The 14,973-nt window shown below is 46.3% G+C and overlaps 1 protein-coding gene and 1 long non-coding RNA gene across 5 annotated transcripts in view; one reads left to right on the top strand and one right to left on the bottom strand.

The window, feature by feature from the left end:
• The window catches only part of MARCHF3 (membrane associated ring-CH-type finger 3), a 137,839-nt gene that overhangs the window by 19,014 nt on the left and 103,852 nt on the right, over positions 1–14,973 (bottom strand). For 2 of the 3 annotated variants that reach the window (XM_075931922.2, XM_014577047.3), the window contains one exon: positions 13,620–13,827. In XM_075931922.2, the coding sequence (XP_075788037.1) occupies positions 13,620–13,827 (208 nt within the window). The remainder of the gene's footprint in view (positions 1–13,619; positions 13,828–14,973) is intronic. The other variant, XM_014577048.3, reaches the window with a different exon arrangement.
• LOC112546944 (uncharacterized) overlaps positions 1–14,973 on the top strand; it is a 90,248-nt gene that overhangs the window by 18,573 nt on the left and 56,702 nt on the right. The gene's annotated exons all lie outside the window — the stretch shown is intronic.

Here is a 14,973-nt window from a genome sequence, read left to right as displayed (position 1 = left end):
ATCAAAGAAGAAAAGATTATGTCCTGTAACTGGTGTTCTTTGATGTGTTGCTCATGTCCATTCCAAAACCGTCTCACCTCCTCTATCAGAATAACTTCCAGCAAGAAGGAACTGAGGGAGGGGACGGTCAGCAGGGTACTATGTACCTAGCCATATTGGCACCAGTCTAGGGCTCTCCACTGCCACCTTAAGCTATCCTGCTAGGTAACAGCTTTCCAATAACTGCACGGGGAGAGCAAACACCTAACTTGGAGTGGACATGAGCAATGTGTCTTGAATTATGGAAGGTAACCATCTTTTCAGCAGGGCAAAGGACTGCCTGAATGATATTTAAACTCCAAGAATTGTACTAGAAATAGAGGTGCATTTTTTTTATGAAAGCCATTCCAGTTTGGTCCTAGTATATCCAGCTGTTTAATAATTGTCAGTGGAAGAATAAAAAAGAAGCTACTATAACACCGACATTCAAAAAAGCCTTTGTCCAAGTCTGTCTTAAGAGATTATTAAGGAAACTTGGTGGACTTGGGAAGAGATGTAAAGAACTTGCATAGAACCAGCCTAGGTACAAAACATAAGATCAGGAATAAATGGTCAGTTTTTGGCTACGAAGAAAAACTTAAAATTCAGCGCTGCTTTGAAAAGTGACGACCAAAGTGGCACATTCTTACACAACAGATTCCTGCTTTTTATTTGAAAACTGGACTGGATTCTCTGTAGATGGAGAAAACCAAGGCAACAAGGCAGATTTTCATTGCTGAACTGTGAACAAAGGAGGGCTACATCTCCAAAAGGGAAGCCAACTCCATTTGCATTTCATCTCAATTTTATGAGAATTTTGTTTATTATATGGGCAGCATAAGAGTTGATGTCCTTTACACTCAGTTTCATTTAACACCCAAGCCTGATAAATGACTAATAGCTACACTGCTCAGCTGCATTTCTGTCCATGTGAAGGTCATAGCAAACCATTGTGCTTTTGCTGAGCTGATTTGTATTTGTGTGTGTGTGTGTGGTTTTTTTTGTTTCTTTTTTAAATAGTCACTTCTTTTGGAGTACAGGTAGTCCCCGCAGTTACGAACGGGGCTGCCCCAGAGTACACGGACTGCGGGACCTCGCGGTCCTGCCGCCCGTGTACTCTGGGGCTTTGCTCTGCGTCTCCCTGGTCTGCAGACCAGGGAGACGCAGAGCAAAGCCGCGGAGGGGCTCGGGCAGCAGGGCAGCCCCGCTGCCCGAGCCCCCCCTCCCCCACCCGCGCGGCTTTGCAAAGCTGCGGGGAAGCCGGTGGCGGGGCAGTCCAAGCGCGCCTGGGTGCCTCGCTGCCCGAGGCCCCCCCCCCCCCCGCGGCTTTGCAAAGCCGCGGGGGGGCTCGGGCAGCGAGGCACCCCAGGCGCGCCTGGACTGCCCCACCGCCGGCTTCCCCGCACTTTGCAAAGCCGCGGGGGGGCTGGGCAGCAAGGCACCCCAGGCGCGCTTGGACTGCCCCGCCGGCTTCCCCGCGTTTTGCAAAGCCGCGGGGGGGGGGGGGGGGGGGAGCTCGGGCAGCGAGGCACCCCAGGCGCGCCTGGACTGCTCCGCCGCCGGCTTCCCAGAGGCTTTGCAAAGCCGGGGGGGGGGCTCGGGCAGCGGGGCACCCCAGGCGCGCCTGGGCTGCTCCGCTGCCGGCGTCCTCAGAGGCGCTCCCCGTCTCCCTGGTCTGCTGATCTCCAGCAGACCAGGGAGACGGGGAGCAAAGCCGCGGAGGACCCAAGCAGCAGGACCGCGGTGCATCTTGGTCCGCCGCCTGAGTCTTCCTGGTCTGCTGGGGTGGGGGAGGGGGCACAGCTAGTACGCCCCCTCCCCCCAGCAGACTAAGCTTTTCTCCGGATGCCTGTGGCAGAGCAGCTGGGGTGCTGCCGGTTGGTTCCGCAGCGCCGCTCTGGGCGCTACTGGTGCAACCCAGCAGCACCCCAGCTGCTCTGGTCCTGATTCAGCCGCTGCTGGTCAGTTTCAGCAGCAGCTGAATCAGGACACCTGGGGCAGAGCAGATGGGGTGCTGCTGGGTTGCTCCAGTAGTGCCGAGGAGCGGCGCTACTGGAGCAACCCAGCAGCACCCCAGCTGCTCTGCCCCAGGCATCCCCAAGTCAGCTTCTGCTGAAACTGACCAGCGCTGACTACAGGAAGCCTGAGGCAGAGTTGCTCTGCCCCAGGCTTCCTGGAATCAGCTGCTGATCAGTTTCAGCAGCAGCTGACTTGGGGACGCTTGGGGTTCTTAAGTTGATTCTGTATGTAAGTCAGAACTGGCGGTCAGTTTCAGCAGCGGCTGAATCTGGACGCCAGTTCTGACTTACATACAGATTCAACTTAAGAACAAACCTACAGTCCCTATCTTGTACGTAACCCGGGGACTGCCTGTATTTAAAGGGAGAACATGCAGAGCTAGCAGTATTACTTTACATAGTCCTAGTGTATATAACACCTGGAATGATACGAATATTTAAAGCAGCACATGAGGGAGGAAAACCACAGAGGAGGATGATAAAACTGATACAAGGATCAATTTACAGGAGTCCTGAATGAAGAGAGGGAGGAAACCAAGTTTATGGAATTTAGAAACTACTTAGCAGGAATATGATCATAGTCTATCAAATACTGTCAACATAATATTGATGAAGGAAGGGAATTACTTGTAGTCTCAGCAGATAAACGTAGCAATGGCTTAAAGTAAAAGGTTTGTGCTAGAATATATACTCTTTACAGACAGAGCAATTGAGAAGTGCTCCAACATACCACAGGAGCAAGTTGAAACATCTTAGTCTGCTGCAGTCAGCTCGTATTGAAATGGAAGTTTTATCACAGACTTCAATAGCAGCCAATTCTATGATTGATTGTGACTAGCCAGATGTGTTATATGCAGTAGGCACAAGGTATTAGTGTCATAGCATAGCTTAAAAGTTGACATACCACTCACTCTGCCAACCTACCGCACTGTAAATGTCAGGTGAGTTCTTTATCTTAGTTCTGGAGAATAAAATATGATTGTTCAGACATTCTAATTACAGGCTAGGGAAAACAACAGTGGGTTACTCAATAGCTACATAATATCTAAGTGGCTTCTTACAGCCCAAAAAAAATATTGTCTTCCCTAATTTGCTTCTATAATCAGCCTTCATATTCTCCACTCTTAGTTCATATTTGAGGTGACAGTTGTAGTAAATAAAATATTTCAAAACATATCTGGGAGGAAAAAACCCCCTTTACTACTACAAAAAATTTTCAATTGTTTGTGGGCTGCCCTGGGATTGGGGGGGGGGGGCGCCTCGTAGGGAAGGGTGAGACCTCTGACAAAGGGCAGAGCCTTTAAATAGCAGGAGTTGAAAGAGCTTGTGCCTCCCATGTGGCTCCTCTCAGGCATCAGGTTAGCTGGAGATGGGAGCTGCAAGCCCTTTCAATTCTCCCTATTTAGAGGGCTTGCAGCACCAGGCAAGCCCTTGAAATAGGAACAGTTAAAAAGGCTCACAGCTCCGGCGCTGCTAGCGTGATGCCTGGGATCCAGAGCAGCGTAAGCCCCTTCAACTGCTTCTATTTAAAGGGCTTGCACCTTCCCTGCAGCTGCCAGGCGTGGGGAAGGCGCAAGCCCTTTAAATAGAAGCAGTTGAAAGGGCTCCCAGGCAATGCACTAGAGGTCAGGCCCTGAAACAGCCATGCAGGCCGGATCAAAGCCCTAGGCAGGCTGGATCCAGCCTGCTGAGTGGCTTTTGCCCACCCATGGCAAAAGCAAAGATACTGTGTGAATACTGCTATTCCCAGTTAGAAAGACAAAAATAAGCATTTGGCCAAGAATCCTGTTCTGCGTTTCAAATTCAGAGCATGACAGACCAAATGGGATGTATCTAGCTCCACATCTGTGCATGGAGTCAACTACATTTGAACCCCTGTCTAATGCAAGTGCTGATCCATAAACGGAGATTTATAGAAACTAATGGGGATACAGGCAGTCCCCGACTTACGCGGATCCGACTTACGTCGGATCCGCAGTTACGAACGGGGCTGCCCCAGAGTACACGGACTGCAGGACCTCGCGGTCCTGCCGCCCGTGTACTCTGGGGCTTTGCTCTGCATCTCCCTGGTCTGCAGACCAGGGAGACGCAGAGCAAAGCCGCGGAGGGGCTCAGGCAGCGGGGCAGCCCCGCTGCCCGAGCCCCCCACCCCCCACCCGCGCGGCTTTGCAAAGCCGCGGGGAAGCCGGCGGCGGAGCAGTCCAGGCGCGCCTGGGGTGCCTCGCTGCCCGAGCCCCCCCCCCCCCCCCGCGGCTTTGCAAAGCCGCGGGGGGGCTCAGGCAGCGAGGCACCCCAGGCGCGCCTGGGCTGCTCCGCTGCCGGCGTCCTCAGAGGCACTCCCCGTCTCCCTGGTCTGCTGATCTCCAGCAGACCAGGGAGACAGGGAGCAAAGCCGCGGAGGACCCAGGCGGCGGGACCGCGGTGCATCTCGGTCCGCCGCCCGAGTCTTCCTGGTCTGCTGGGGTGGGGGGGGCGCAGCTAGTATGCCCCCTCCCCCCAGCAGACTAAGCTTTTCTCCGGACGCCTGTGGCAGAGCAGCTGGGGTGCTGCCAGTTGGTTCCGCAGCGCCACTCTGGGCGCTACTGGTGCAACGCAGCAGCACCCCAGCTGCTCTGGTCCTGATTCAGCCGCTGCTGGTCAGTTTCAGCAGCAGCTGAATCAGGACACCTGGGGCAGAGCAGATGGGGTGCTGCTGGGTTGCACCAGTAGCCCCCAGAGCGGCGCTGCGGAACCAACCGGCAGCACCCCAGCTGCTCTGCCCCAGGCGTCCCCAAGTCAGCTTCTGCTGAAACTGACCAGCGCTGACTACAGGAAGCCTGAGGCAGAGTTGCTCTGCCCCAGGCTTCCTGGAATCAGCTGCTGATCAGTTTCAGCAGCAGCTGACTTGGGGACGCTTGGGGTTCTTAAGTTGATTCTGTATGTAAGTCAGAACTGGCGGTCAGTTTCAGCAGCGGCTGAATCTGGACGCCAGTTCTGACTTACATACAGATTCAACTTAGGGACTGTAGGTTTGTTCTTATCTTGTACGTAACCCGGGGACTGCCTGTAGTTGGGTAGAAGGTGGGCAACCCTCATAGCGAGCAGAGAACACAGCATTTGCTTTTCCCTAGAAAAAGGAAACATCTGGCCCCAGGTGCTGCAGCAGTAGCAAATGCTGTTTTGGACATTTGCAGTGTCCCAGTTGCAATCTAGGTTTTTATTGTAGAATCGTACATAAAATCAAGAGAAAAGACATTAACAACTATTTGAAACAATGAATTGCACCTTTGAAAACCCACAACTTCCAGCCCAATCCCTAACACTTAAAGAAAGAACACAATCCCTTCTGTAAGAGCTACTTTTTCTTTGATTGCCTGGTTGGGACAGGACTCCCATGTGTGCATTGTTTCTTACTGGAACATTTCCCAGCATCCTTTTTTAATAGGTGTTTCTCCTAAATTTAACACACCCAGCAGCTGTAGTCTTAATAGTCTTATTTTACACCTCCCTCTCTCTCTGGTAAGTATTCTGAACACTCCTCCAGGCAAACTTTTCCCATCTCTCATTCATATCCTCAGACTCCAATACTGCAGGAGAGCCAAAAAGGGGCAGAGGAAAGTCAGAAGAGAAAAATTCTGTACTAGCAGACTTCTGTAATTAATACAAGAGTTATTTTTCCTGATATTCCAAGTTGCCCGAACCTAGCCTGTTTAGCTCTATCTAGATTACTCCCCAGTGAAAGTGACTAGTAAATGGTTTCAGTACAATTTGAAGAGATGTTTAAAAATAAAATAAAAAGTTAGCATCCTGAAGTGTTTATTCCCTGACCACTAAATGAAATCTGTATGTTTAGCTGGGAGTACTTCTCACTTAGATTTCCCAGGATAATATAAATTAAACACACATCTTAAATTAAGGCTACTGCTTGAAAATATGCTTGTCTTCTTTTGGACTCGTAGCTGGGGATGACTGGGACAAACTCGCCCCTGCTACACCCCTTTACTCTGATCTCTCTGTGGCACAGGACTCTGACAGAAGGGAGGGTGATAAAGCAGCTACAATGGCACTGTATCACTCATTCTTTTTATTCCAGGGGAATTCTGAAGTGTAAACTTCATGCTTTGGACAGCTGCTTTATGCTGACTGTGTATTCAAGAATCAGGCCGTGGGAGTGGAAATCTGTCCCCACTGAAATCAAACAAAATTTCCATTGAGTTAATTGGGCCAAGATTTCAATAGTAACGTCTTATTACTGCACAGTTTTTTAGTGCAGGTTAATTAGGGTTAACTTTTATACCCCTTTTGCTTCTTAGCAATCTGAGTCAATCTCCTTTCCAAGCAAATATATTTGTCCATGATCATATTTTCTCGCCAGCTCTTTCTGTGCTCCCTTTTCTTCTCTTTGAAAGGCGTTCAAATACTCATGCAGCATATCCATTATTGCCTTTAGAACGATGTAATGAAGTTATCTGCTCTCTTGCCCTAATGTGCTGTGTGACAGAGACAGGTTCTCTGTCTTCTCAGAATGAACTGAATGCTGCTTGTTGTTGACTGTGCATCTGAAACATTTTCCTTCTGGTCCTGAGAGCAATCCTTTTGCTGTATTAAACAACTCCTGGTGTTCCTCTGTTCCAGTAACTGAACACTAACCTTCTGCTTCATTGAGCAGCAGAGATAAAATGCACAAAAAGAACCCCAAAGGATAAAAAGAAAGGAAGGCTCAAAGCCCTGCACAGAAAGTCAATTCAGATTTCAGCATAAAGCTCCTGAAAGTTTTTAATTATAATGCAAACTCATCTTAATCCTTTCATGCCCAGAATTAGTTTTTTCCTATCACAAGCTACATTGCTAACGATGGGCTGACAGAGAATAAGAAGTTCACATCTGTCCAATATTATGCTAATATTATTATTACTTGATTCTTCATTAGCCCATACTGTTTATTTATGTTTCATTTTTTTAAATTACCCAACTAAAACACATCTAAAGTGCTATTTTCAATTGGGCTGATTTAAAATATGACTAACTTCTAAAATCAGCAGGTGTAGTGTACATTTAAATTCAAGAGGGAACATAGCTAATAAAACTGTAAACTAGCTTATCCAAATTTCTGTTAAAATGAAACATTTTGACCAGCATATTTTCCATGGTTTTAAAGGCAATACTACCCAGATTAATACAGTACACACAAAAAGCTTTCAAATTTACAGTCTCCCTATGTTTATGCACTAATGTGTCTGCTTTCCTGGTACGCTCCCCCTCTGTATTTGGATGCATTTGCAGTATTTTATCTACTGCTGTTGTAGTGAGGAGTATTCAAGTGACACGAGAAGAATGAGACAATGTTACATATCCTAAATATTACATAGCTAGAGCTTGATTGAGCAGAATCGTGATGAATTATGTTTCTTAAATACAATTAATTTGGTTGAAGTGGCTCCCTGTATTTTCTAATCTCAGCTGTTTTTCTAACTAAGGCTTCCCTATAACATTATAATAGTTTAGTGCAGGGAATGCTAGTTCTTTGAACAGATGTCTGTGCCCAGGGTGTTCCCTTGAATTATTGTACAGCTAGAAATACAGCACTGATTATTATGTAGGCAGGAGAAAAGTACATGAAACTACTGGTGTTACTGACTTCCAAGAATAAGAGGAAAAGCCTACATGGGTCTGATTTAAGTATCAGAAGGTGTTAAGCCAAGTCCTGGATGTTCTATAAAGGAACAGATAAAAGGGCAGTCGTAATGTGCTTGTCTAGTCAGCTGTAATTTAAAAAAAGGTAGAAAGAGGTTTCAATGTAGTAAGATGAACGCTGCAGTGCTCCTATACAGCAGTAGATAAAACATACGGGGTCTTCAGCACTCTTTAAAAAATTTGCTTTATGATAAAACAAAAGCACCTTCAAAAAACTCATCCATCATATGACTTACTATACATCTCATTAACTTTTATAACTGAAATGTGTGAAAACAGGCTCTAGTCTCAATTTGGCTAAAACCTTCACAGCCTGTAGGGAACAAGTTCATTTTAAATTGTTCATACAAATCTTATCAAGCAGCTGGGTCTGTTGAAGGAAAAAGAAATGAGGAAATCTAATCTCTCCCACCACGAAAAATATCACCATGCCTCTATGAGCCAAAAGGAAGATCAAAATAGTGTGTGAAGTTTTTCCTCTGAATTTCCATTTTCCAAATCCTATTTCTTAATAACGTATTGCAAATTTCATCTGTCCCGATGGCTCTCGTCTAATTATATTTATTGTTCAACAAGCTAAGAGCCAAACCCAGGAAATTGGGAGGCAACATGTTAAAAACCCCTACTGCCGTAGGAAATCATGTAGGGACAGCATTCACCTGAGAAGTGGCCAATCCCTGCACAAATACCTTTTCTTTCTTAGGAGTAAGAGGGAGTCAACCTAGAGAGTTTCCATATCCTGAATGAGTACCCTAATCTACTAGTCTAAAGGCTTAGGCTGTAAATAAAGCACCCAGGCTTTTTGAGTAAGGCAGCAGTGCACATACTCAGAGGCTAAACGTTAGCACCCAGGGAACTTCTTCAGCAAAAACACAGGCACCTAGTACTGGCTAGGGATGTAAGCGACTACCTGAGTAGTTGACTACTCATTTCCCCTCGTCCTTGCTGCTTCTTTATCAGAGGCAGCAAGAAGGTAGGAGCCGGGGCCAGTGCTGGAGGGAGCTGGCTTAAAAGCTGATTCTCCCAGCACTGTCTCTGCGGAAGCAGTCCTGGAGCCGTGGCTCTGCCCTTTAAATGTAGGTGCAAGCCTGAGTTCCGGACCTACTTCCACTGTGGCTCTGCCTTTTAAATGTACCAAGAGCCATCTGGCTCTTGCTACATTTAAAAGGTAGAGGTGCAATCTAGCAGAACTGGTGTGAGTTGGTATTGCTGAGTCCCAGCTCATGCCAGGTCTGGACTTAACCCTGCTGCAGCTCTGCAGTTTAAATGAGGTAGGAATCGGGCTGCCTGTGTGCCCAGCTCCTACTACATTTAAACTGCAGAGCCCCAGTGGGGCCGCTTATTGACTAATCATGTACACAATTTAGTCAACTGCCTGCTTCTTAACATCTTTAGCACAGGCACTGACTCAGTGGATGCTTGGAGGCTGGATCACCCACAAGGAAAAAATGGTGGCTTCTCCCAGCATCTCCTGCCTGCCAGTTTGCCACTCAATCAGTGCCTTCCCTCCCTCCCTGCATCTCCCACCCAATGCAATCAACTGCACACAAGAGGCTCTGCATAAGGAGCAAGGATGCAGCATACTCAGGGGAGGGAAGAGATGGAGGCAGGGGTGGAAAGAGGCAGGATAGAAGGGAGCCTTAACAAAAGGGAAAAAGTGATGGAGGGATTAGGGGCAGAGCTGGGGGTCAAGTATCTATCCCCCTCACACTGGAAACCAAATGAGTTTAGAGAGCTACAGGGTTTGGTGGCAGCCAAAGTGAGAGTTCTACAGATCACAGCAGTGCCTACACACAGGCACTAAGGACCTTTGTGGATCACACCCTATGTAAATGTACTGTTACATTTGTTTGCGATCCCTTCAGTTGGTAAAGTACATCCAAGTCTCTCACACTAGCAATCACAATGGCTGGTATCAGGCTGAGCATGGCTCTTGCTTTTCAATGTGAGAAGAAATGTTTCTTAAAGGGATGTTAATCTTCTGACAAATGAGGGAATATTTTGGTGGGGTTTTTTTGGTTTTTGTTTTGTTTTTGTTTTTTAAGAGAAGAAAATTGCTTACGATATGGGAAAAATATTGTGAATCTAATAGCCTGTTCTTTTCATATCATTAAAAATGCAGTGGAATTTTCTGGTGCTATAGTAATAAAGTACACACATGGGAGTAATTTGGTGGAACGAGCAGTCAAATTACTTGTTGCGCGGTTCATGTCAAATCTATTGCCACCCCGTTTCTCTAGAGGATGGGTGGGCAATTTTTGACAAGGGAGCCACTTCAAGATTTTGGAAGGTGGTCAAGGACCGCACTCTTCCATGATACGAAAGGAGGAGATGCAGGGTCTGGAATGGAGGTTGGGTGCAGAAGGGAGTTTGGGGTAAGGGATTAGGGTGCAGGAAGCAGACTTGAGTCTGGGAGGGAGTTTAGGTGAAGGAGGTGGTTGTGACCTAGAGCAGGGGACTGGAGTACAGAGGTTTGGGATGTGACCTAGGGTACGAGGGTATTATCTGGGGCAGGAGATTGGGGTGCATGATCTGGGAGGGGGCATAGGTATAAGGGTGCAAGAGGGGGAGACAGGGTTTGGGTGTGTTGAGTGGGGGAGCAGAGGGTTAGGGCAGGCAAGGGCTGGGGTGCCAGAAGCAGGTTGTGGCCAAGAGACTTACCTGCCAGCTGCCAAACTAGCCCGCCTGCCTGCAGAGTTTAAAACATTTCCCAGCCAGCCATCTTGCCTGGCCATGTGCTTCACTGAATAACTGAGCTGAGGAGAGGGGGTGTGGTTCTTCTTAGCTGCCAGTTATTCCAACAAGCAGCTCCCATTGTCTGGTTTCTGGCCAGAAACAGGCCAATGGGATTGTGCTGGGGGCGGGGCAGCTCCTGAAACTTCCCCCTCCGCTCCCATTTTAAAACAGAAATGGAGCCCTGCAGTAGCATTTCTGCCTGAGGCTCCCTGCTGCCTCCACAGGCCAGATCCAATGGCTTGGCGGGCTGGATCTGGTCTGTGGGCCGTATTTTGCCCAGGCCTGCTCTAGAGTGTTGAGTGAGTGATCTTCCATTATGAGAGAACTTTCAGCTCAAGCAAACTAAATATCTGTTTTTATTTTTGTTTAAACCAATTCCTTTCCATAGGTAGTACAACAAGCTGTGCTCAAACTGGGAAAGGGATAAATAAGGAGGTTATAATCTATACCATTTTCTTAGTTTCTTTCTAAGAAAATAGGTTTAAAATTTCTTCTAATAGGAAAAAGATTCCATTTTTCTTTATGGAAAAAACATTGGATTAGACTACCTTGTGTGCACTGTTTTCAAGAAGCAATATATTGTTCAACTTTTAAGCTTAGATTATACTCACAAAGATATAAACAGAAATAAAGATAACTTGTGATATTTTCTACTTGGATTTGTCCTTTTGCTCAAAATTCAGATATTTTCCCTTTCTGTTTCTTTGCTTTTTACAACTTTAATTCATTGTGATCTGACACCAAAAAATGGTTTGAACTTAAGTAAGAATTTAAGCTATTTTTAAAAATGGTACATTCATTCTGCTTTGTCTTCACATTACTGTTGACCATCTATAAAAACTTTAGGGAGGTGGTAGTAAAGAATCAAATAAAAAGTAAAATGGTAACTAACGACATGTACTGTTCTGGAATGTGCTTGCATCTGGTACGGAGTTCTCAACTTCTTCAACTGAGAAACAAAGACCATTTTTTTAAAAAGTTACTTTGTATGAAAGACAGATCACTTCAGCATGGAAGATCAAACAGCTAGCCTCCCTTGGCTCTAGAAGAGTTAGATTTTGCTCTAAATGTCACACTCCATTTGTACAAAGAAAATGTCATGAGCAGTCATTGTGAGGACAAAGCTGAAACAGGCTGGACCCTAAAATCTAGCTCATTTATTTCACGTGATCTTAGGGTCACTCATCTTGTTTCTTAGGAGACAAATACAAAATGGTTGGGACCTCAAGCCACAAATGGATCTATTTTGTTGCACCTTGCTTGAGTCAGGATCAGAGTGACTTGCTAAAACTAAACTAAACTAAAATGTCATTTTTAGTATAACCCAATGATGATGATGTTGGTGTTTAGTCCTTGTTAGCCTGGGAACATCCAAAATTAACATTTCTCAAAATGTCTTGTTCAGTTGCTGAAGCCACTGGAAAACAGCATGTAGGACTGGGCAAGAGAAGGGGACTTCCCCTCCCATTATGTCTTGAGAAAACTATAGTTCCTAGTATTCAATAGGGATTTAAAGGTGTAGTAGATTAACTGATTAACCCATAAGCAAAAGCATATAAGTTAATGCTATAGACTACATGCATTTATACACACATACGTAAATTTTTTAGCAGGCTGGCCAGCAGCCTGACTCAGTCCTGGCTTGCGACAGGTCCTGGACATAACCCCCCGCTGCAGCTCTGCAGTTAAAGTATATTCGGAGCCGGGCAGGTAGGCAGCCCAGCTCAGTTCCGGCTCACGCTGGGTCTGGAAGCTTAGACAGCCCCCCAGACAGGGGCTGCTGCCACCTTGCACTACTGCCTCTTTATCAGAGGCATCAGCATAGGGCGACAGGCAGCTGGCCCACAAGGGGACCTGGTTTTTAAAACTGGCTCCCCTTGAAGACTAGCTCCTACCTGGCAGGGGTCTTCTCAGGAGTGAGGCCAGAATGCACTGGCTGCTGGCCCCGCCCCCAGGGACTATAGAATATTCGACTAACCAATAAGAATTCACAAGGTTACTCGACTATTCAGTTAACTGATATTTAACATCCCTAGTATTCAATACTGAACACGTACAGCCTAGCAGAAGATATTTTCTTTGCTGAAAACTAAAGAAGCTGCTCTGTCCTTATGTAAAGCATCACTGGGTAGTCTCCGCTGATCTCCCACCCCAATTGGATTGGGCTGATTTTTTTCCCTAACAGATAAATTATGGTATTGGTGGGTGCAGAATCTACTTCCCATTGCTTATGAACTAGATGAAAACAAGATTTTTTTTCAGTTTATATTGTTAGTTTTTCCATGTAAAAATACAGTGCCAAGCCAAAAATCAGCCACACATGAAGTACATACAACACATGATCAAACCTCTGTATCTTCAGCCAACATGAAGTAAGATATCACTATTCTGATAAGAATCTCAATGGGTGCGGAGAGATGGTTTTGGAGTGCAGGAATAACAAAACTTCACTTTGAAACAATTCAGTTTTAATTACAAAAGGGATTCAAATTTCACAGTATTTTAGAAGGGAGAAGGAAACTTATCAGCCAAGTCAAACCCATATCTTGACTGGTTTTTAGCATGGACCAGACAATTTTGTCCATTAAAGCAACTGCAGTATGCAATAGTCACATTTTAACTGTGAAAGGGAAAATGATTACTCAGTATTACTCTGCAGTCTTGTACACAGGCTAGAGAAGAGGGAAAAGGGCAATGTGAAGTGCTAAAAATGTGAAGCCTCCAACAAGAACAACTTCATTCTATGGGCTAAAAACAGAGTTCAGATTTGTGGGGGAGGCTGAATTAATTAATTCCTGACCTATAGTCATTATCCCAAGTAAGTATGTCTAGTGTTCCATAGATTTTTCAGTTGTTTTCTAAATGGATTTCTACCAGCCTAGCTAAAACGATATACTATGCATTTTCTACTTGTGGCAAACTGTTCACAAGATGATGTTCGTTTCAGTGTTTACAGTGGAGCAAGACCATCAATTTCATTCTTCTCACTCAAGATGATTGCTTCAAAATGAAGGTTTTGTTATTCCTGCACTGCTGCCCTTACCTCCCAATACCCCAAATCCACAGCCTTTCTTTTGCTTCAGTGAAGCTGCAAAGGCTTTGTGGTCCTCGTGTAAAACATACATCACTTGCTCATTAAAGCTAAGCTTTTGAGGACATGCCCCATTTACTGACCTCTACCAACGGCCTGGGTTTGCGCTCTACTGCAAACCTGAAGTGGCAGAGTTCACAGTAACTGGTATTCGAAGACGACAGCCAATGCTCCAGGCAGCTGCGATGAATAGTCCCCAGGGTTCCTGTACATTCACATGGAGAGAGCAGATCTTCCTGACTGCTGCCTTCATGGCAGATCCTGCACATTGGCCTGTCATTGAAAGGGCTGCTAAACAAGAAATGGAAATGGCTGGTCAGTATATTAAGTTGTAAAGCACTTCATTTCTCCCTTAGCCCATGTTCCAACATAACAAGAGGGGATGTTCACAGCATGTATATATTTCACTCTTATTTATACATTAGCAAACATGTATAATGTTTACCCAGGCTAAAGTTGAAGGTACTTTGATATTCTTGTTCAAAAGTGCTGCTACTTCTGGCCTATACAGTGCTAAGCTGGAAGGAAATCCTTAACAAGTGGAGAAGGGAACAGACAGACAATTTATTTATGTTGACAAATTTATCTTTTCCCACTATATTAAGAAATACACCAGGAACTGCTTTGTGGGGTGCACTACAGGAGATATCCCTAAGTGGGGCAGAGTATTTTAACCCTACCCACTACAGGGACACTAGTCATGAGCTGTGCCACTGAACTATAGGGTAAGACAGTGGTCTCCAACTTTTCAACAACAAGATCACTTTTTCAATTTAAGTGCAATGTAAGATCTACTTCAAACCTGAATACCCTTGCCCCATTTCCTTCCTGCTCCTTCTCTGAGGCCTTGCCCCGATCCACCACTTCTCAGAGGCCTCACGCTGCTCACTCCATCCCTCTTTTTCCCCCATCCTCATTCACTTTCACCAGGCTGGGATAGGGGGTTGAGTTGCAGGCTCTGGTCTTGAGTCAAGAGGTTTGGAGTGTGGGAAGGGCTCTGGGCTTATCCCAGGGCGGGGGATTGGCATTCGAGAGAGGTTTCAGGGTCGAACTCTCAGGAAGGAGTTTTGGTGCAAGGGGATAACTGCAGGAGGAGGTTCAGGTCTGGGGCGGGTTCAAGAAGCAAGCTCTGGCTGGGCACCATTTAACTGAGATGGCTTCTGGGCGATGGAGCAGTGGGGTTAAGGGCAGGCTTACGCCTGCTTTGGCCCTGCGCCATTCCTGAAAGAAGCTGGCATGTACAGCAATGGTGCCATGTGCTGCCCCTGATCTACAGGCACCGAGCCCACAGCTTCTTTTGGTCACAGTTCCCCATTACTGATCAATGGGAGCTGCAAGAGTAGTGTCTGCAGGCAAGGACGGCTTGTGGAGAGACCTCCTGCTCTCTCTTTCTCAGGGGCTGCAGGGACATGCTAGCCACTTCCAGGAGCAGCAATT

The sequence above is a fragment of the Pelodiscus sinensis genome, chromosome 6 (assembly GCF_052426305.1).
Source record: "Pelodiscus sinensis isolate ZL-2025 chromosome 6, ASM5242630v1, whole genome shotgun sequence".
Classification (NCBI taxonomy): Eukaryota; Metazoa; Chordata; order Testudines; family Trionychidae; genus Pelodiscus; species Pelodiscus sinensis.
This window is presented reverse-complemented; position numbering and strand designations above follow the sequence as displayed.